General features: G+C 41.7%; 1 protein-coding gene across 2 annotated transcripts in view; it reads left to right on the forward strand.

Moving 5' to 3' along the window:
* Nucleotides 1-22,031, forward strand: part of zfpm2a (zinc finger protein, FOG family member 2a) — a 116,184-nt gene that overhangs the window by 39,016 nt on the left and 55,137 nt on the right. For both annotated transcript variants that reach the window (XM_044207980.1, XM_044207979.1), the window contains exons 3-4: nt 789-890; nt 16,540-16,664. In XM_044207980.1, coding sequence (XP_044063915.1) covers nt 789-890; nt 16,540-16,664 — 227 coding nt within the window. The remainder of the gene's footprint in view (nt 1-788; nt 891-16,539; nt 16,665-22,031) is intronic.

The raw sequence follows: 22,031 nt of genomic DNA on the forward strand, positions 1-22,031 counted from the left end.
CACAATAGATCAAAGAGTAATAAATAGCCGCCTCTCTCCCACACATTGCTTTCCTTCCTGTTCCATGGGGCTTCCTCCTGTTCCTGCAAGCACTCATGGGAACTCCTTTTACATAAAAGTATGCAGCTGGACCTGGTGAGCTCACAGCAAATGTACATATACAGAACTATATAAACACAAAAATACACAGGTGCACACAATGACAATGGCTCACATGACTTCAGATTGTGACACACTCAAATATTACAGGAAAAAGTAATATAAACCTAAATGTTTTTTTCTGGGATAATATCTAAAGTCCTAAGAATCTACCCTTTGGAAGGGCGGCACAGTCCATAATGCAGTACTTAAAGGTCCAGTGTGTAACATTTAGGAGGATCTATTGGCAGAAATGGAATATAATATTCATAAGTTAAAAAAATAAGAATTGTTGTGTTTTCATTACCTTAGAATAAAGCCATTTTCATATCCTTCCATGGAGGCCGCCACGTTGCACCGCCATTTTTCTAGAGTAGCCCAGAACAGACAAACCAAACACTGGCTCTAGATAGGACCTTTCGTGTTTTTTGCGAGTTTCACTGCCACCGTAGTTTCTCCAACACGCTTGGAAGGGGAGGGTGAGGCGAGCAGTATTCAAATGGTTGCAAACTGCAATTTCACTGCTAGATGCCACAAAATCCTACACACTGCTCCTTTAATTAAATTAGATGTGTGAGCATTAAATTTGTATTGAGTGCTCACTTTGTGTCTTGTGTGTTTTATGGGACTTTTTTTCCCCTGCCTTGCAGGAGGGGAAGATGGCAACCGAGAAGCAGGAGAGTCGGAGATGGACGGGCAGGGCGAGAAGACCAGGCATACCACCGTGGGGCCAGACGAATGGGATGGTCCAAGTAAGAAAAGTCTTCATATCACTTTCCTAGATACTTTTCACTTAACTGCAATGCATGTTGCATAGTTTGAGGTAAGGTACTGATTTTGGCATCAAATAGAAGAGGATCAACAGAATATTTGTATACATGTCTGGTTCAAAAGTAAGAAAGCATTACGTCTTGTACAGCAACTATAGATGGACAAATAAGTCAGAAGTCTGCATGCTATATAACGAGCTGCTTTAACTGAATGGTAAGTGCACATTCAGTGCATTCAATTTCCAACAACTGCTTGCTCAAAAAAGCAGGTTTATCATTTCTTTTTTAAAGAAGCCTATAATGCAATGCAGATGTAGCTTTTTTGAAGAGTTTACAACACTTTTTTTTATCTTGTTTTGCCCTTTTTCTAAAACTAACTTCATCAGAGTGATGGATAATACATTGAACAAGATAGTTGCACAGCAATTACTGCTCAGCAATAGCCTGCACCCACACTGCTGAACACACAAAATATGATTCCGTTTAATGCATAAAATGACCTCAAGAATTTATTGCAGGTACATGCGTTTGTAAAAAAAAAAAAAGAAAGAAAGAAAGAAAGAGAGAGAGAGAGAGAGAGAGAGAGAGGGAGGAAAAAAGTGGATTTGGGCAAGTTGTGCTTGCTAGCTCAAAGCCCCCCGGGGTGTGTATTTTATACTGACAGTGAATCAGTGTTATCGCACCTATCAGATAATGCATTTATCATTAAATTTCACATTTGCATTTAAATCTGGGGAAGGAAATGAGCATTGCTGGCTAAAGATAAGAACGCTGGGACGACAGTAATAAACCATCACTGTGATCAGTCAGGAGACAGGTCTGAGGGGGTCAGCTCAGAACTATGGGGGCCATGACAAAAAGAAGGCATCACATGCGGAAAAGGCCCTTTTGGGCGAGAAAATGCTGAGCTTAAAAATACTGCTTTGAAAAGGAGGGATGGCTGTAGCATGACTAGATGTATGACTGACTGTAATTATCCTTCCCCCTTCTACTTAGCCACCAGAATGAGAATTAGAGGCTCAGAAACACACTGCTGGACAGGCAGCAGAGAGAGAGGAGGGAGACTTGAGTTTTATGGGAGTAAAGTGTCTCTTGCAAACAGTGAAGATGGCTGAACTGCAGAAGAGGTGATGTGAGACATGATGCCCATTTCATGTTTTACTAAACTACAGCCTGAGTGGTTCCAAGTTATCAAGTGACATCCAGTTTGAAGACTTCAACACTGTGTCCTAATATCTGCTGTATTTGTGAAAGTGAAAAATGGCACTTAGCACATGGCTGCATCCAACTTAAAGAAACATGCTTTTATATATGTACTGTATGCAATCACCCCAGGTTTATCAAAGAAAAACAAAAAACTTCAGTTTGAAATCAACATGTTACCATCAATGTAACTTTCTCGACATCTCTATGATATACCAACCAATTAGTAAGTGACTTATACTGAGGCAGGCATGCCCCTCTGTTTTCTCAATGGGCAGCACAGAGTGGGCAGAAATTAATCTTGGCGCATAATAATGCCATTCACTCTCCCATCATGGCTGTCATGAAAGGTCATTTCCCTTTTTAATTTTTCCCATTGTGCTGGAGAAGTCAGATGGGCATGTTATAATTTGAATAAAGAGGGGAATCAGACAATCAGATAGGAGCATTTGAAATGACATGACTTCCTGTTCAAAGCGATTAAAAGCAAATTTATTTAGTTTGAGACTGTCTACCCTTTAATCTCTTTGTAAATGTTCAGATAGTTCAGCATTCAAAAGTTCTTTGTTATTCTTTGGCTTAAGTTTAAGCAGGTGTGATTATGATCACCAACAGATAATTTTTAATCACTGCACGTGTGCATCTGAATAGGATGTGTAATGGCCGTTACATAAAAAGAGAGTGAAACCTTTTAATGAGGTGGGCTAACTCAGAACATGCCCACCTGCTTTGGTGATTCTATTGAAGCACCTCCATACCGTTTCCCTTTTGCTGAGTAACAACAAAAGCCTTTACAATCTACATCCTTTAATTGAACTTTTTTTTGTCCCTGCATTTCATCTCCACTTTAGTAACTCATGTCAAGTGCTGTCCGCGATTGCCCCGTGTTCTCTGATTGTCTTTCTGTCTGGAACAGCCGAGAACCGCACAGAATGACTCACTATTAATCTGATAGCTGCCTCTTCTCTGCTGTTCAGAGTGCTGGGTCTCTGATGTGGAACACCCAGCGAGTTCCCTTTCTCTCCCCTCGTCTCTACAAGTATGTCCTTAAGCAAATCTGCACACTGATCTTCTGTCTCATGTTCATTTCTCGTCACGGATGTTTCGCAATCAGCCGCTGATTTGGAAGATAGCGTGTCATGCTGTTCTATTCATTTTCATGGACTAGTGGTGATAGGAATCTGACTCTGTCTCTCTCATTCTCTCGTACTCGCTCTCCTCTAGGCTAATTGGGAATGGTGTGTGTTAGCTAGCTAACTCTGCTAATGAACTTGTTCTCAGCCTTATCTAAATGCTTGCTCATGTAAACTACACCCCCTTATGAAAGTCATGAAAATCCAGGGTTCGTTAGGAGCGCTGTAATTACGATCTACTAAAAGTGTTAAGCCTGTAAAATACATTTTTTTTCATTGTGGTATTTAGTCATACATGTGTTAATCTAATTTGATAAACTTCTACTTCTAAACTACTAATGAATATCTGAAGCAGGATTAGAGGTCCACTGGCCTTTAACTATAGAAAATGCATATATTCCAGTCTGTGTTGTCCACCTATGACGTGATGTTTCAGTATAAAATTACATACTGTATATAACTGGTGAACACTACACTGGTTGTACAGCCCTTAACTTGAATTTATTGTAATGTAGCATGTACACATGAATATACTCTGCATGTAATGTGTTTATTGGTAACAGTATTAGCCAGGGTTTCAGGCTAATCAAGTCTTCATAAACATTTCTCACAATAGGTGCAGAATACAATAAAATACAACTTTATTGTCCACCCAACTGGAAATGTGTCTGTAACTACACCTTTGCAGAATACAACATTACTAAAGGGGCACTTCACAACAAGTTCCGTTTACTCATCACAGCCACTCACCCTGTTAAACTGTTGTATAATGTCTTTTTTGGCTCTGGGGGGAGCTTTCCAAAGTCAAAAAAGAATAATGATTAGGTTATCAGGTTATTTCAACGTGAGCTTGGAGACTTGAAATTTTGATCAAAAAGCCTGTAATACAAACTGGGGGCATACATGAGCATTTAACAGGCAGGGGGTTCTAACTAGAGATGCAAATGAGTTGCATAATGGGAAATGTAGGATCCAGTGTTTTGGGGGCTTGACCTATACTTGATACTAAAAGTCAGGATATCTCAGGCTCTGCTGCTTTGATTCTGACGATTTAAGCAAAAATCTGTTTCTTGTAAGTCCCTCAACATTATGGAAGTGCACTATTAAGTTGCTGGAGTGCCCCTTCAACGCATACAACATTAGAGACAACGTGTAAAACAACATGCAAGCATTATTGACATTTTAAATGTAATTAAATTGATCTTTATTTCACTCTTTAAGTTACATAAAACACTTTACTACTCTACTTTGTAGAGTGACTTATGTACAGTAGCTGTCAGATTGCAGCTAAAGTGTTGACATTCTAAATCCCATGTCAAGTGATTGTAAATTACTGCCTTTGCATCATACACAGTGGTGACATCAGGATCTAAGATACTGCAGCACATACACGTAAAATAAGGCACACAGCAAAGGAGGAGATACAGAAGGAGGAGATGAGTGTGACAGAGAGGTAACAGAAGCCATGTGATCACCTTGTCCACAAATCTCTTCTCTTGGCTGTCCCTGACGGCCGGCGTGGCACAGCTTGCTCAGCTCCTGGTGCCAGCTGGGCATCGGCCAGGGCAAGGTAGGGGTCAGCTGAAGGAGTGGCCATCTGAGAATTTACCTGACGGTCAGACACAAGCAGAGCATAAGCAAAGAGAACACCCCCACCCCCCCCACCCCCCAAACCCCCATTTTCATCCACCACCTTCCTTCCCCTTTCAAGACATCAAACATGCACACGCTGAAAACGCAGCTTCACTCAGATGTAAAAACTCTCGAGTCTCATTTTTGACTCCATTCAACCAAGAAGGGTCTATGGCCGATCCGTCTTTTTCCAGTTTCCACAAGAAATTAAAAAAAAACAATAGCCATTTCAGGTTTAATGCACATATGTCATGCTAGGAGAAATGGAGGACCAGATGGCCACGATACTGTGGCAGGTGCCTCAACAAATGTTTGCGGTTGCCCGTGCTGCTATTTATATCGTGGTGAAACACAGACACACAAATATTTGCTAAAGGACAGTGGGCCCTTTTTGTTGGGAGTCAAAGTGATCACCAAAATAAACAGATGGGATTAAACCTTTTGGGCATCAGTCACCTGAACTTTGAAATTCCCACAGTTCATCTAAAGAAACTTCATATTCTAGAGGAAAAACAGGAAAACACTTCAATGAAGATGGAAGGTTATGCGGTCTCTGTTGAGAAGATTCAATTAACTTTCAATTCTGTTTCATTGTAATCAACAGTTCACAATGTTCATATTTTTGCATTTTAGTTGTAGAAGCTTTTTAACATTTGGCCCCAACTGAACTGAAAGTAATCTGACCCAAACTCCAGTACAAATACAGCGAAAAACTTTTAAATTCTTGCACAGCGACAGTCCATTTGAGCACAGTTCAGTCAGGTTGTTCGCAGTAAACAAGGCATTTTCTAACTCAGCACCCAAGTCCATTTTAAAGTCAGGGTGTCGTCAAGGAAGGAGGGGCGAGCCGAAATGAGAGAGAGAGACAAACGGCGCACCCAGATGCAGATTAGGCTGCAGAAGATGAGGGTGTAAAAGGGATTTAATGGTAGGATGGATTAGAGAAATCCTTGTAACAATGTTAAATAATTATGGTTCCAGCCGAGATCAAAGCGCCATTGATTGAACCCCTCAAGCCTTCAGCACACAGAGTCTTGGAAAGCAAAGATTGGTAAACTAGTGCTCAGACCACTCTGGCTGCTCCAGTTAAATTGGATTGGAAATATTAGGATATAGATGAATCCTTCAGGAGGCTTTCGCAAAGCTTTTGTCACCGGAAATGTAGCTTGGGAACGGTATGAAAGGTTTGATAGTGTACTGTCTCGACAGAATCATAAGACGAGGGTGTCGCAGCTGTCTCCACTGATACCTAAGCGTTTTAAGTAGACTTATAGACACACTTGACTGTTATATCAGCAAACTGAAAACTTTCAGCGCAGGCTTTCATTTAAGGTTTTATTTTCTTCCCCCCCTCGTCTTGTAATCAAGAAATTTGGACGTGCATCATTGCAATTCTCTCTCAGAAAAGCAAGGTTTTATCTCACTCCTCCAGGGGTTTATTCAAAGTCTTCTGACAAGTCTCACAAAACATGAATGACACTGAGATTGCTGATACTGATGATGAAAGTCCATCATCAGCTTCTCTGTGAGTTCAGGGCCCTGAGTGATGTAAAATTAAATTGCAATCAAAGTGCTATGTGTAAACATTGTCCGCCTTTTCTCAAATACATTTATTTCTTAAGAGACTGCTGATGAAGGCTTTATACTATATGCATCACCTGTGTGCAGAGAAGACACCCTCCCCCATCGCAACACTCACACACCCTTTCACAAATTCACAATGTGTGATTATAATGATGAAATATGCAACAAGAGATTAGACAAATCACTGTACTCCTATGCTGCATCGCCTTGATGCAAATTTAGTCACTGATCCGCTATACTAAGAGGCTTTATGAAGGAACTTCATGGTTGTTAGTTATATAATCTAAAATAGGGCAAAATGCAATCACTGTTCTTATCATCTGAGGAAGATGTCACTATATTCAGTTCTAGTTTTGTGTGGATACGTGGGATGTGGTATGCTGAGAATGCCCTTAATAAGATAATTCACTTCCAACCATTTTGTCCGGATTTCAACTGAATTTGTGTCCACTTACAATGCCATCTTTTTACTGTGATTACTATTTCACATTCACAAGTCTAAAGAATTCTGAAGAAAATGAGAACTGTTGCTAAATATGAAGCTGACTTAAAGCGCAGCTGGTGGTGGTTTTTCTGCCCCCAGGGACTTGATACCCATCGCGTCTTTCTTTAGCTCCCTGAATATGTTTGTTCTGCAATGCTTACCCTCCCAGGTGCTGTAGCTGCACACGTTTTTCTAAGAGGTATCACTGTAATTGGTTGAATATTTGATATGTGTATTTAGCATTAACATGGAGACACTCGTGCAAGCGGTGCTAGGGGATATAATGCTGGGTAAACTCTGGATTGCTCAACTGAAACTGACTTGCGTGTGGAAATTTTCATTTCTTTTGGCCTTTTTTAAATTAAACTACAAAGTATATTTGAGTGACTTTGGTTTGTAGTTCTTTTTCATACAAGGCTTTCTTGCAAAATCTGGTTGCAAGTGCTTCAGATAGTGTTTAGTTTCATGTGCATGACTTTTTACTTTCATTGAGTTTGGTGTCCTCACATTATTATTTGGCTATAGGAATGCACTCAGTCCCATCCAAGCCATATCTCTCCCCCAAGCCCCACACACTCTCTCACACACACACTCATGTACAGCCTTCACCCTGATGGGTATTGATACCAGAACAGTGCCCCCGCCTGTGAAGGCCTCTCATTGGTGATGAACAGCTGGGCCCAGTTGGGCCCGCTGGTCACGCCAATTCCACCTCCTTCTTTTTTCTGTTTAGGGGTGGTGGGGGGTGGGGCCTTCTTGTCAAGTGAATTAAAATACCAAATAATAGTAATAATAATGATAATAAAAAGTTAATAAAAAATGGCATGTTCCTTCCTGATTGTGCGGGTGTTGTGGTATTCAATTATGCAATTTTCATTGGCATATTAATCATCTTTTCAACAAACAAGCCGCCGTTAATTAAAGCAAAGCATGGATAAAGACGTGTTGCCGGATCATCACTCCGTTTATCACCGCGCACAGACCCGCAGTTAAGTAAATTCAGGCTGTGAGATGAATTTCAATGTTCTCCCTGTTTCTTCCTCTGTGTGTGTGTGTGTGTGTGTGTGTAGTTAACCATGTATTTATGCACATTGTGTTTGGAGGTGTGGTTAGTGACGTTTCATGTCAGTTTGTGTGGGAAATTGAAATCACACATTACTGGCAGTTGAGAATTACTGTAATTGTTTAATACAGACCTCCAATTCATGTGGGAGGTTTCTTTTTTATCACCCCTTTTTTTTCCTCCACAGATTTGAATGTTAAATACTCTTTGATTATGACTGCCACTATTCAGATTAGCCAGACTGACTGAATTTAGATTTTTCCTTTGCTTCTCAGTGGCCACACTGAGTGTGTAGAAGACGCCAGTGGAAGTATATGACATCTCTGTACACACAGGACAGCTCTGCCCATTCTCCTCGTCTCTTTTTCTCTGGCTTTTTGTGCCGCCTCTGTGCCTTGCTCATTGGTGGGAGGGGATGGAGATTATTCAGGATCTGGTAAGATATGGGCTTCTCTAATCATAGCTCACTGCCTCTACTGTCATTCAGTCACTAAATAGAAGTGGGGAAAATGTCTTGGTGATGGGAGCAGCCAGACAGCCATGCAAGTACTTGAGTTCCGCCAGCAGAAAAAGAACTCGAGGCATCTGTAGACATGTCGCTTGTCCCTGTCCCTCATTGTAGAGCAACTTTATCAGCACCAGCCGCTCACCCACTTGCTAAACTGGAGGGCCAGTCGCCTCTTAACTTAAACATAAGATCTTTGTGGTTTGAAGCACTCGGCTGCTCTGCGCCCAATGTGGATCTGAAAGGCAAACACGACTCCAGTGTCGCCATCGCCCATCACAAAATCACACCTCATGGAAAACTTGTTTCTGCTGTGTTAGCTCGAATCTAAATGCACTCAAACAGACTGTTGCACTGGAGCAAGATGCCCCCCCACCCCCCCTCCCTCTAAAGAAAAGAAAAAGAGAGATGATGGAGAAAGAAAGAGAGAGGGAGGGAGAGAGGGAGGAAGAGGCAGAGTGGGAAAGAGATGGAGATGGAGGAAAGAGAAGGAGGAGTGAGAGAGGGGGAGAGAAAAGTCAAAAACCTCCACATAACAATGCCGGAGAAAAATCAGAACATTTTCCACCGAAAGATGGGCCATTTCCAAATCCTTGTGCCCTATCAGACAAATTAAAGTAAATCAAGCATGAAATGAAGCAGAAGAGCCCGGAGATAAGGCTCCTTTAAGTCGTTTACAGATTAGGACAGAGAGAGAGAGAGAGAGAGGGAGAGAGGTGCATCTGGTCTCTGGCAGTGAAGGAGGCTAGTTTCTCATTTCACAATAGCAGCCTGTGTATAGGATTACTCTCCCCTGTCACCGACATGAGGAGCAGTGGGGGAATAGACGTCCACAAAATGTGTCTAAATATGTCCCCTCAGAAATGTTTCCAACCAAAAACCTCTCAGTGTTGGCCAGATGTGACATGTGATAAACAAACATGTTATATGCAGCGTTTGACCTGGTGTATCATTCTGATTTGTTTGTTATTTCAGTCGCCTCTTCACCTTTTCTTATGTTCAAGAGGCTTCATCACGGCGCGGCTTAACAGTTCAAATGAATTCAGGATTGGCTGAGCTGCGTCACGTGATTGTACGGCTGTCAGCTCCTATGCGCATGTTAAGCACGCCTCAGATCAAGTTTGGGGAGGTGGGTAAGGGAGGTGGGGGAAAGGGGGTTGTACAAATTGTATTCTCAAAATGTGATTTTATTTTAATGTTGCATCGCTCTGTAAACTGGGTTGTTTAATATGTATGTCGTACTTCTATTTTCTGTCTTACATCAACAGATTAATTGCTGTTTTATTTTAGTACTCACAAATAATCAAAACATAATTATGGAGCTAGTTGCTCATGGAGGAACGATATTTTACAGTGTACACACAGACATAGGCAGTCACACACACACACTCCCATCTCACTCATGCATGCATGCGAATGCAAGCAGGAACTAAACAACCCCCCTCCACACACACACACATGCTTACTTACACACACACAGGCACCCACACAAGGCAAGGGTGCACTGCTCTTTGATGCCGCCCGTCGAGCTCTCGCTGGATTTTGTTTCACTCCTTTCGTGTATCTTTTCTGGGAGTGATGAGAGGTGGGCTCGGCTGCGGCACTCAGCTCGCTCTGAGAGAGGCGAGAGCTGGCCCCCGTCACCGGGTAGCTGCTCTCCAAAGCCGCGACCTTGACCTTCCCGGCCCAAGTCTTAGGTTTAGCTCCTTTATCGCACTATCTCCAGGCATTTAAAAATACTCCTGAAACTCAATGATTTAACCCGCTTTTACGCTGTTCACATCAAAACTGGATGAAAAAAAAGCTTAATCCATCTTATCTGTTGACTGTCAAACTGTTCCGGCTAAAACCTACTCACAAAAGACAACTAGGTCACCCAGGAAAAAACAGAATTCCCCGTTACCCAGGGGAAGTTGCAGCCTGGTAATTGACTTGGGAGGAGATTCAGGAGTACTTTAAAAATAGTCTAGAATTAACTGCAGAATGTAGCAAGTGTTTACGTGTGTTCCTTGCTAAAAAGTTGTTTGTTTAGATATTTCACAGTCATATGAGGATTTTTCAAACCAATCTCTACCTATATTTCCTTCCAAATACAACAATATCATGGCATGCTGTGTTTTACACACTATTTATGACAAGACTGAACAAACAAAATAGAAACTTCTTTTGCAGCTAAAGTCTTAGCGTTGTTATCATCCATCTCAAATACATGCATTCCCAATGCACATACCATCAATTACTCATTCATCCTGACACACTCAGGTGGAGTAATGTCCTTTTGATGGTTCTGAAATTTTAAGAAAAGCATTTAAAATAATCAGATTCCAGCAGGAATGGTGTGTGTCCTCTAGATGTTGTCGGTGATATGGTGATATCTCTGTGCGAGGACAGTCATTCTTTAAGTTTTGCTGTCTCCCTTTACATGCTATCAATAGAAATTGCAGTGCTTCTCTAAAGATGGATGTCTCAGAGATTGTTGTCAGCGAGCCTGCTGCTGACTTCACCAGGCTTCTGATGAAACAGAGTGCTTGACAGCTGGTATATTTCAATTGTTCAATGACACCAAACAACAGTCTCCATGTTGGTAATGTACTGCGGGACCAAGTTCTTGTGTGTGAGTGAGTGTGCGTGTGCAGCTGTACTATTCTAAACTTTCTCACTTCTTTAACTTTAATTACTGCAGTTCAAATTCAAAGAGGATCATGGGCATGGCAAGATCCTGGGTTATCTTTGGATCCCCACATTAACACTGAGTCCAGTATCCCTAGGAATTATGTCCACATTGGACGATTTCACACCTCACGATTTACGTCCACTGCCAACGTTCAATGCCAGTGCAGGAAATAGTGTGCCGTTTATGTAGCGAGGCGGAAAGTAAGTGTGTGGAGGTTGGGGTGGATGGGCATGTAGCGTCTGACTTTTCACAGTCCTGTCGCAGACCTGCAAATAAGGTTTGCCTTTTCATTAAAGGAATAGTGTTTGCTCTCTGGCGGCGAGTTAGATGAGAAGATTGATACCGCTCTCTTATCTGCCGTTGAATATAAGGCAGCAGCCAGTTAAGTTAGCTTAGCACAAAGACAGGGGGAAACAGCTAGCTCTGTCCAAAGGTAACAAAATCCACCTACCAGTGTTTTATTTTTTGTTTGTTAAATCCGTACAAAAACTGAAGTGTAAAAACGACAATTCTATTTTATGGGGGGTTATGTACCGGACTATTTCTTGCTGGAAGCCATTAACTTCTTGTAAAAAGGCAGCTTTATGTTTTAAAACTTAGATTTTTTTGTACAGATTTAACAAAAAAAGATATATAACGAGTTCGTTAGTGAGCTTTAGAGGTGATTGTAAGCAGATTTTGTTACCTTTGGGCAGGACCAGGCTAGCTGTTTTACCTTCCTTCCAGTCGTTATGCAGCTGCTAAGCTGCTAGCTGTAGCTATGATTCTTTTTTTAAAAGGGCAGATATTCTTATCTAAATCTCCATCAGAAAGCAAATATGTGTACTTCCCAAAATGTCGGACCTTTGCTTTTTAGGTGCCATGCAGAGATATTGCAAAAATCACAAAATTTTAAAACATTAACATTGAACGTAAGCTGGGGGGTTTTCAGAAGCATCCAATATCAGTGTTTGTGTTTGGCGATGTGGCTGAAATACCTGTATTCCTACATGTATCTGTGTCTTTGAAAAAATACTTTGCAGGCATTGTTGGGTCCTGCTACAACAAGGGTATGGAGTCCTCCATCCAAGGGACCCCCACGACACCCACCACCCCCTGCTCAGCCTGTGTGGAGTGTCACAGCTAAAATGCCCTAATCCCTTTGGCTTGTTTAACTCTTTCACCCCCAAGCCCTCCACAGCCAGAAAACAAGCCTGACCTGAAGGGGTGAATCTACCCCCCACCCACCCCACCCCCCTCATATGGCCAAACTCATGCCGTTGCCTGGAAACTTGCTCTCCAGCAAACGGTCAACTTTCCCCCTGCTGTTCAGCAGCCACATCTAGGCGGGTTAGGGCGGGTTGGGGGGTAGAGGTGGGTGAGGAGGAGACGAGGTGGCGCTGCTGGTGGTGGGGGTCCTCCACTGTTTTAAAACAAGCGCCTTTCTCAGAGATAATAGTGTGAGCTGTGGGTTATAAATGATGCATTTTGCTCACTAGGACCTGATAATAGCGGTTTGGATGGGGGGGGGGAAAGTTCATCGCTCTCTTATCAAAGCTCTGCGACATTTCTCCTTCAGCTGTAAAATTTCATATCACATCACTGCTTTAAAGATGTGGCACCTTTTGTTGAACCGATACAGTGCATTCCATTTCACCCCATATGCCTCTCTCATGGTATATTAATTTATAGCCCATTTGCTGGCTCTATAACACGGCCTGTCAGTGGAGATGACTGGGATTCAGTAAGACATCTGTGAATTGCCACGCACAGGTTATTGAACTTTGAACAGCAGTCATTTATTTGCTTTGATTCAAAGGTACTGCTTGATATCAAGAGGGATCATCTGCCGCGTTAAGCTCAAGCACATTTTCCCACTTGCCTCTTCTCTTGTTTCCCCATAACATCCGCCCTCACTGTTGATAGATATTGACATAAGATAACTGGAAAAAGTTGAAGTATAACCATAAGCTCGGTCAGTAATCTGGGTTTTTTTTGGGGGGCTCAGGAAACTTCTTTTCCTTTGAGTTGGTCAAATTCATGTTGAAAATAGCTTGAGCAGAGCCATTGCTTTAACAAATGTTAATCTGCAGTAGCAAGTTGATGATGTCATTTGTCATCTCTGAACATTCGCAGGGACCTTACTCCGGGCCAGAAATTATATTGAGAAAATTCAGGCTTACACTTCATGTGCATTAATAGAAACATTCACAGTGAAATGTGAATCTGTAATGCATTTCAACAAATTAAGGGAAAGAATATTTCAGTTTCAGTCAAACCTGTTTGGACATTATAGCATTTTGATTAAAAGAGTAGTAGTGTGTTTTTTACCTTTAGAAATGTGTAACTTACAAAACAGACTTAATATGAACTTTATACTATATTCAAAACCTTAAACCCCTTAAACATCATGACAAATTCATGCTGTGCAGCCAAACTTTGTCCAAATCTACAGAACTTTGTTTTAAATTCCAGTGGAGATCCGATTGATTGATGATTTTTCCAACCTTAATGGGAAATAGAAGGGTAAATAGCATGTTCCGGGTTTTATGAAGTGTTTAAGTGTTTAATTATATCTAATAATATTATTATTAGAAAGTGGTAGTTCACCTCTTTTATGGTCTCTGTCTGTCAATCGTCCACACCCATATATTCTTTAAATCATACCAGGCTGGCACCCTGCCAATGAGAAACTCATTAGTATTCAGTCGTATGCCATTGAAGGGAGAGATGAGGTTCCCTGTTCCTCTGCACCATAACAGAAAAGAAAGAGAGGACACACATTTTAAAAACAAAAAAACAAACAGATGCCAGCGTGGAGCATCTTGGGTGCTATCTGAGGAGGATCTCTCCACACAAAGGGACATTCATTGGTCTGCCAAGTATCTGTGGAGTGCAGGAACAGACCCTAGAGTCTAGCGACAGATGATGATCTTATCGAGGGAGGGGTGGGGGTAGGGAGAAGGGTGGTGGTTGAGGGGGTGTTGGAGGGTGTAGAGGGTGAAGGTGGCGGAGAGGGGTTGGTTGGGATTCGGAGGAGGGGGTACAGCTCTTGAGCCACATCCTGAGCTCTGTTTTGCCAAGTGTGTGGCATTTGAGAATTGGATGGTGAGGAACACTGAAGAGAGAACACAAGCGCCGGGTTTGTTAAATCTCCTAATAGGCCATTATGAGCTTTCCTCTTGGTTCAGTCTGTCGTTTGCAGTTTGACGGGTTAAACACTGTGACTTCTGTATTTGTACAAAATGTATTTGTGATGTGTTTAGGTCATAGAACTGGGATTTTGGGGCTTGTAAGAAATTGAATAATCACTATGACATCAAGAGTTTTTGCAGACATAATTTCAAATTTGTCAGTAGCCGACATCTGTCACTATATTTTTGCAATGTTACTAGACCTGTAAATGCTCATAGAGAACATACAGACGAGCATGAAGGGAACTCATTATTCATCCATGGGTGTTTTTGTGGAGATCTTCCACTAGTATCTGCAACAGATGTGACAAGCCATCTGTGAGCCAAGGTCCTCAGGCAACATTTGGTGTGAGATGCACACAACTGGCACCTAAACATGGTGGACCGCAAACCGCACAAATTGAATCGTACCCCCCTTCTTGCACCTACACTACCCATTACCCCCTTTTTACTCCAAGCATCCCACCAAAAAAAGAAAGAAAGGGTAAAGGAAAGGAATCAGAATCGTTGGCTGGGGATGGCTTGAGCTGTTTGTCAAGCGGGGCTAAACAGGAACTTGCATCCAAGCGGTTAAAGGCCGTGGGTCTTATCTGAGGACAAACAGAATGCATCAAGCAGTGGCTGTTGCTCTCAGTGATGATGACCAGCTGTGCACCAATGTTTAATTATTTCTCTGTAATGAGCTTACCCACCTTCCACTGCAGCACCAGGAAGACAGCATGCAACAGCAGGAACATGGGAGGGGAGGCAGAGTGAAAGAAAGAATGAGATAAAGCTGTCCAGATTATCTTATTTTTAGGCCTATTCCAAAACTGTGCATGTATTTTCTCAAAAATATAACTTGATGTTCAGACCATGTGTTAGTGTTGTAGTGATTTTGTATCTACCTTAAACTAAGATTTGGTCAAACAAGTGAATTTTTATTATGGGTGACATTTAGCTTTTTATTGTTACCGGAGTGACCACTACTGATGAGTATATGATCAGCAAGGTGTCATTTGTAGCGGGTAATAACACTAGCCTGATGTTTCGATCATGTTTATGCATGCAAAGGAGCACATAAGCGCACATTTCCATACCAGCACATCAGATGCACACAATAGCGTGTTGCAGATACACAGCTGATATTTACACAGTTGAACAGGGCTGAATAGGTCATTATACCACATACGCATCAGAAAGTTCAGTGATCACTTCAGCCCATTCAGCATGAACTGAATGCTCTGAAAACCTATTTGCCACATGTGTGAACAAATAGGTTAAAATACACAATGTTAACAATTCGTGTAGAGTTTGTTTGAAAAATAATACATTATGATTATTTGCCTGGCTAGGTAATATATTGGTGGCAGGTTGGTTTCCTGCTAAAGGGTCAGTCCTTTAGTTGGAGCATCCCAGAACAATGATGATAACTATAGTCCCTAATTAAAATGTCCTTTGTTTGAGTTTCTGGAACTTCTTGTGCCCAGAAAGTTTATAAAATCAGATAGAACTTGTAGCTACAGATGTCTGACACTTCCTCTAACAAGACTTCTTAGGGTTGTTGAGGCAACCAGTCGCAAATGTACAGTTGAGAGCTGCATTCTTTCCCGTTGTGACGCATACACATAGACACATGCACACATGCACAGGGAAACATCCTCATCGGTAAACTATGTCACGGCCTGCCATGGGGTTTATCATAACTATTTGATTAATCACCATCCCGAAAAAGTACACTGAATCTAAGAGATAAGATAGTGGGGGGTGTCAGGGAGGTGAGCACCGGTAGTTCTAACAGTGCTATCCGGTTTCACTGTTAATTAACTGTAGCTCTGCACAGCACTAACAAGGGCCCAGCCTTCCTGGAACAACAGAAATAGGCCTGCCACTAGCTGCTCTTGCCAGCCAGCGAGCCTGCACTGTCTCACAGAGATTATCTCGACACAAGACACCTTTCAAGTAAGGTTAGCGCGCCATGTGTCTGAGGAACACCATCAGATGGATGCTTGTTTGATTTGCTTATCCATTTTGAAACTGCTTGGCTTTAACCTCCACTGTTTACTGCAAGGCAATAATGTAATCGCACATGTAGGTTTGAGGGAAAGGACAATGAATGAACGTCAATGTGATTTGATGTGGAACTTGTGTGCTATATAGAGCACTATGGCTGACTGCTTTGGGATCTGGTGTGTTTTCAGGAGAGCTGGATGCGTTCCTCAAAGATGGCGAGCGTCGGATCCACAGCCGGCAGCAGCTCCCTGTGGGGACAACATGGGGACCCTTCGAGGGGAAGATTGAGATGAGCACTGACAGCACTGCACTGGTATGTCCTTGTTTTGGTGAACTACTGTATAATTTTGAATATTTGGTACCACTTTCTAAATTAACAAACTACAATTGTGAAATGAAATACAAAATAAAACAAGGATAAAACAAGACAGGCATAAAAACAGTGGTTAGATTGAGTATGTTGATAAAATTAATATGAATGGATAAAATTAATACAATAAGAGGGAACTGAACTAGATAAAATCAGGGTAAGCAATGCGATAAAATTAGGACCCAGGACCAAGGACCCAGACTCAGCTAAACAAATCTTGTTTGAATCTTTGCAATGTTCCTAAGTTGGTAAAAAATTCGACTGAACTAGAGGAGTAAATTAAAGCTGGGGTCAGCTGTTATACCAATATTTTTAGCTACAGGTTTAATGTTGCACCATGAGAATCCTGGATTTGGCAGTACCTGATCAGAAATATGTTGCGGGCCAATAACAAGAATGTCCAGATTTAGCTGAAGAAAGTTGTTTGCCATCCAGGTTTTGACGTCAGCTAGACAGTCCTGTATTGAGTGCAAATTACTAAAGTGGGATTTATTGGAAGGTATATAATGAGGCATACTTTAAAAGGTGTTATAATTGCTGAAACAAATGTTTAATAAATGGATTTTGCTCTGGATGCTCTGAAGTGCTTTTTCAGAAGGTAAGTGGTCAAACTGTCCATTGGTGGGGTACACATGATGCCTAAAAAGACAAAGCAAGGCATGCTACAGTAGAAGAGGATGTAAACCAGCCAAATACAGCCCAACTTGACTTGCTTCAGATATATAAACGACAAATAACTGATTTATTAACCATTATTAAGGCATTAGTTACAACTTATAACCCCTTTATAAAGCATGCCTTATTAAAAAGCCTGTCTACTGTTTGGACAAACCTGTAGTGAAATCACTTTATTTGGTGAAAGTTTACCTAGCAGCCCATAGTATATCTTATATATATACTATATATATATATACTATATATATATATATATATATATATATATAGTCCTTCATCTAAAGACCATATTAATGGCAATTCCCATGACATTCAAACCTATTGAGGTGACTGTTCTGGGATCCAACTGGCCCCCAACAAAAGCCTTTGAAGTGCATCCATTTTCACCATTTAATCTGCATATTCTATGACAAAACACTTGGATTTTGAGCTCAGTCCAGGCTTAAATTGAATGACTCACAATCCATTATTTTTGATGTTACCCTGCACACAGCAGCTTTATATCTCTTGTTTCAAAGATCCCAGCAGAGGCTCGTGTTGACCTGCTGCTCTGGTGGAGTGACAAGTCCTCCACGGGTTTGATATTCCATTCTGCATTGGATTAATTAAGAAATTCCTATTAAAATTGTAACCAAGCTCACATTCATCCTGTTAAGAAACATAAGGAAAAGTCTGTGAGGATTTTTGGCCTTCCCCCCGTTTTCCCAGATTCCTTAAACACATAACTTTATTAAATCATTTTCAGAGCGGTTTTGACTGTTTTCTAAGCTTCCCTCGTGGTTTGAAGTCATCAGTGGCTTTAAATAACTCAGGCCGTATTATAGCCATGAAATACGGCTTCTCTCAGGGTAAAGCCAGTTATCCTTGGGCGGAAAAGTGATTTGACAGAACAACACCTCAAGTTGCCACACTCCATATATTTCTCCAGCAATCTCTGCATGAATTTCCCTGAAAGGCATCCAAAACCAGCCTTCAACAGTCCCTCAAATGACCCTCAGACTCACTAAGTGATGTCATATAAAACATCATTTTGAATTGTTTGTTGCTTGGGTGCTTTAAGTAGATACAAACTTTACAAAATCATCACACTACCTGCTGTACTAGATGCATAAACTGATTGTTGCTCTTGGCGAGAGTGATAAGTTCTTAACTAACTGCCCTCTGAGGAATTCATTGCTGCTTTCCAGATCCTCTTCAGGTTTTCTCTTTTTTTTAAGTGAGCAGGTGCTCTTCATCACCTGTAATAGGCTGTGGAGGGTTTACAGAATATGTCAAACCTCCCTCGCAATTAAAAGCAGTGGAAGAAGCTTTGGCATATTGCCTTTAAGGATCTCATGTGTGTGTATTCTCCTGAGGCCCTTTAATGCTTTGCTACTTTCCCCTCTCCTCTCCTAAGTTTCATCTCTCAAATGGGGTACTGGCTGTTAGAAGCTTCTCACTATCTCTCATTAAAGGCTAGGTCAACCCAACTGGCATATTTTGTTTTATTATTATATATTTTAGGGTTCAGTGTAACTTTTTACTTTGTTTCTTCGACGCCGAATAATCCAGAAACTATCAGTCAGTTCTTGTATTTTTGCACATCACTAGAGAATCGTCTCATTTACAGTAGCATAGTTTTCCTTCTTTCTCTTTTTTTAATCAAACCTCTAGTTATTGAGCTGTTGCCTAGTTAAACATGCAGCCACTGGCAACGTCCCTAATATGGTGCTGCATTTATCTCAGTTGCTTCAGTGGGAGTCGAGGGAGTTGTGCAAATCTTCAAACACTGACACATCAAGACAGGAACAAACCCTGATGCCTCACCTGGAGACAGAAAGAGGGAAAAGTTGAAATAACAAATGGGAGTGTGAGGAGAGAAAGAAGACAAAGAAAAAAAGGCTGGCTAGTTTTGATGCATGTCAGGGCGACCAGTGCTGCAGAGCAGGGTCAGAAGGCGGTAGAAAGCGTTTGAGGTAGAAATAAAGGCTCATTGCTTCATGGATCTCTACCTCAGTGAGGAGGCACGCTCAGTCATTCTTATGAAGTGTGACCTCCACAGACTATTAAATCTCCTTTTACTCTCTTAGATTTTTTGAAACCATAGAGGTGAATGAATTACCCTAAGGCTGCCAGGTATATGGCAAGAGTGACATCTCTCTCGTGCTTGAAACACGTGACCCACTGGTGAGATATTGATATGCCCTCTCTGAAATCAAACATATATTATCCCTTCATCCAGACACGTCATTTAAGATATGACTTTTTAGAGGTCAAGCTATTTTTGTCGAGCCGCCACATACGGTGCACAGGTCCGTTTCTCAATCCTTGGCATCACGCCCAGAGAGGGACTAAAGTGTAATGACTCCTTAAAGTGGCTTACAGTAAATAATGAAAATATAGAGAATTTAAGCAGCTTTTGCATTAAACTGGACAGGAGCAGCACTTTGGCACAAGCAGAGCCATTTAGGGGGAAAGTATGTTAGGTCCGGCAGGTGTCTGGGGAGTAGTCCTGTGGAGTCTGATGGAGAGGTGGGTAAGGATGGAAGGAGGGGAGGGTTACTGGTCCCTAGAGGCAGCAAATGGGAGCACAAGCTGGCCTAGCTATATGTGCTGTGGCGTGGGAGCTGATGTGGGCTGGCGGCTGGTGGACGACAGGCCTCAGTAGCTGACCACAGTGATGGATGATGCTGAGAAAGAACGGCGAGTGGAGCGTTACATGCAGTTGTCCAGGCAGGCCTGGAAAGAGAGGTATAAAGCTTGAAAAAGAAAGAATGAAAAGAGGGGGGGGCAGAGAGAGGAAGCAGGAAAAAACAGTGGGGAAAAAACATGACAGGAAATCTGGGCATCTGCAGGACAGAGATAGGGTCACATCTCGACCGTTTATCAAAGAGGAAAGCAGATTTCACAGCTGATGGGTCGGCCGTGGCAGGTCTGTAGACCTCAGGGGCTCAGCTTGGCATGAGGGACTGGAGTTATAGTTATTGCTGTTGCAGACCTGTTAACACAATCATATTGCACTGTATTGGACAGTTCATATGCCTGGCCTTACTGTGGTGTTTTTATATGTTCTTTATCATTCTCAGATCACGTATAGACTAAATACATTTTTGTCCAAATACAGAACTAGTTTCCACATGTAATCTTTTTTTTTAAGAAGATAACAGGACAAGTTGTAGCTAAGGTAGTGAACCCAGTCTAAATCTGAGAAACAGAAGGCTCTCAATTAGATTGAAAGACAGAGACCAGATTCTGAACTGATAACTAAGTAACTGGCCAGGGTCAGAGCACATTGTAGGAACAAAGGCGAAGGTGAGGAAGGTTGGGGGGCCTCAAATCAAGTAAGAGACAGCAAGACAAAAATAAAGACAGTGGAAATAATCTAGGAAGAATAAAACACCCAAGAGTTGACGTTGTGCTGCTGTTGTCAGCTGCTTTCTCTGTTCTGTCCCTCTTCCTCCTCCTCTGCTCTCTGTCTGACTGATGGAGCTGCCAGAGCACAGTCTCATCCCTCACTTCTCTCCCTGATCAATCAGACCATTAGACTCCAATTACAGCCGCAGCCCCGGCGCAGGTGAGCGACGAGCACATTCAGCCGGCTGCCGACACCGCCTCTGCCCGGCTTCCTCACACTCTCCAAATTAACGCAAATTAATAGTGACACTCAGACATAAATGTCTGCAATCGAGGGGCTAAATTAACAGTCTGGGTCGAAGCTATTGAGTAGCAGGTGTCTTTAAAAGCGGTAATTACCTATGCTGGACAGAACCGGGAGGAGAGGGTGGCCCACGGTTTGCCTGGAGTAAGAGGCCTGGCCCCGGTGAGCCTGGCTTCCATTGTAGGTGTTAATAATTGATTGGGAGGCAAGCTATTAATGAGCAGCAGATTTAGAGCTCTGTTGTAAATGTGTGTTGATGAGGGTGTTGCCGCCTTTTGTACAATGCCTTACCAATGCTAATTACTAGGGCTTAGTCAAGGTGCACTGTAATGAGTCTGGATTCAATAGAATTCTGGTCTTTATGTGTTTTGGGGGCCTTTTAGTGCAAATGACATGCTAATTGTAATCCATATGACATATGGTTTAATTCCAGATTAAGATCTATAAGGCATTTTTTTATCTTGTCTTCTATCTTAATATACTTTTTGTATATTAGCTAAATTTGCTATGAGCATAGGTTTATGATAAAACAGATCTACTGCTGTAATCTCTTTTTCATACAAGGGTCCTGATACAAAGGCAGTGATGTGGAAGGTTACAAGGACATAATAAAAGTCAATAAGCACTATAGGCTAATTAAGTATAATAACCAATTCAGTCTTAACACAATATTACAATGTTACCCTTGAATCATAAGTCATCACAATCATAATAATACTGTGTTATGTTTTGCTAATATCTGAGGCTAGGTGGAATATTTAGTGTGTTTTAGGGAAACACTTGGCAGTGGAGAAATAACATGTGAAGAATTAGGAAGACAACCTCTGTCATGATTTTGTCTAATTCTGTCATTTGGAATTGTTTAAGATGCAAAATGAGCCTTAATTCTTAATTCTTAATTCTTTTGAATCTACTGGTTTTAAGTCTCACACTGAAAGAGGGTAAATAATACATATTTTTGCTAAAATACCTGTGTGCTTGCACATGTGCATAATGTG

Source organism: Siniperca chuatsi, linkage group LG9 (assembly GCF_020085105.1).
Source record: "Siniperca chuatsi isolate FFG_IHB_CAS linkage group LG9, ASM2008510v1, whole genome shotgun sequence".
NCBI classification, from domain to species: Eukaryota; Metazoa; Chordata; class Actinopteri; order Centrarchiformes; family Sinipercidae; genus Siniperca; species Siniperca chuatsi.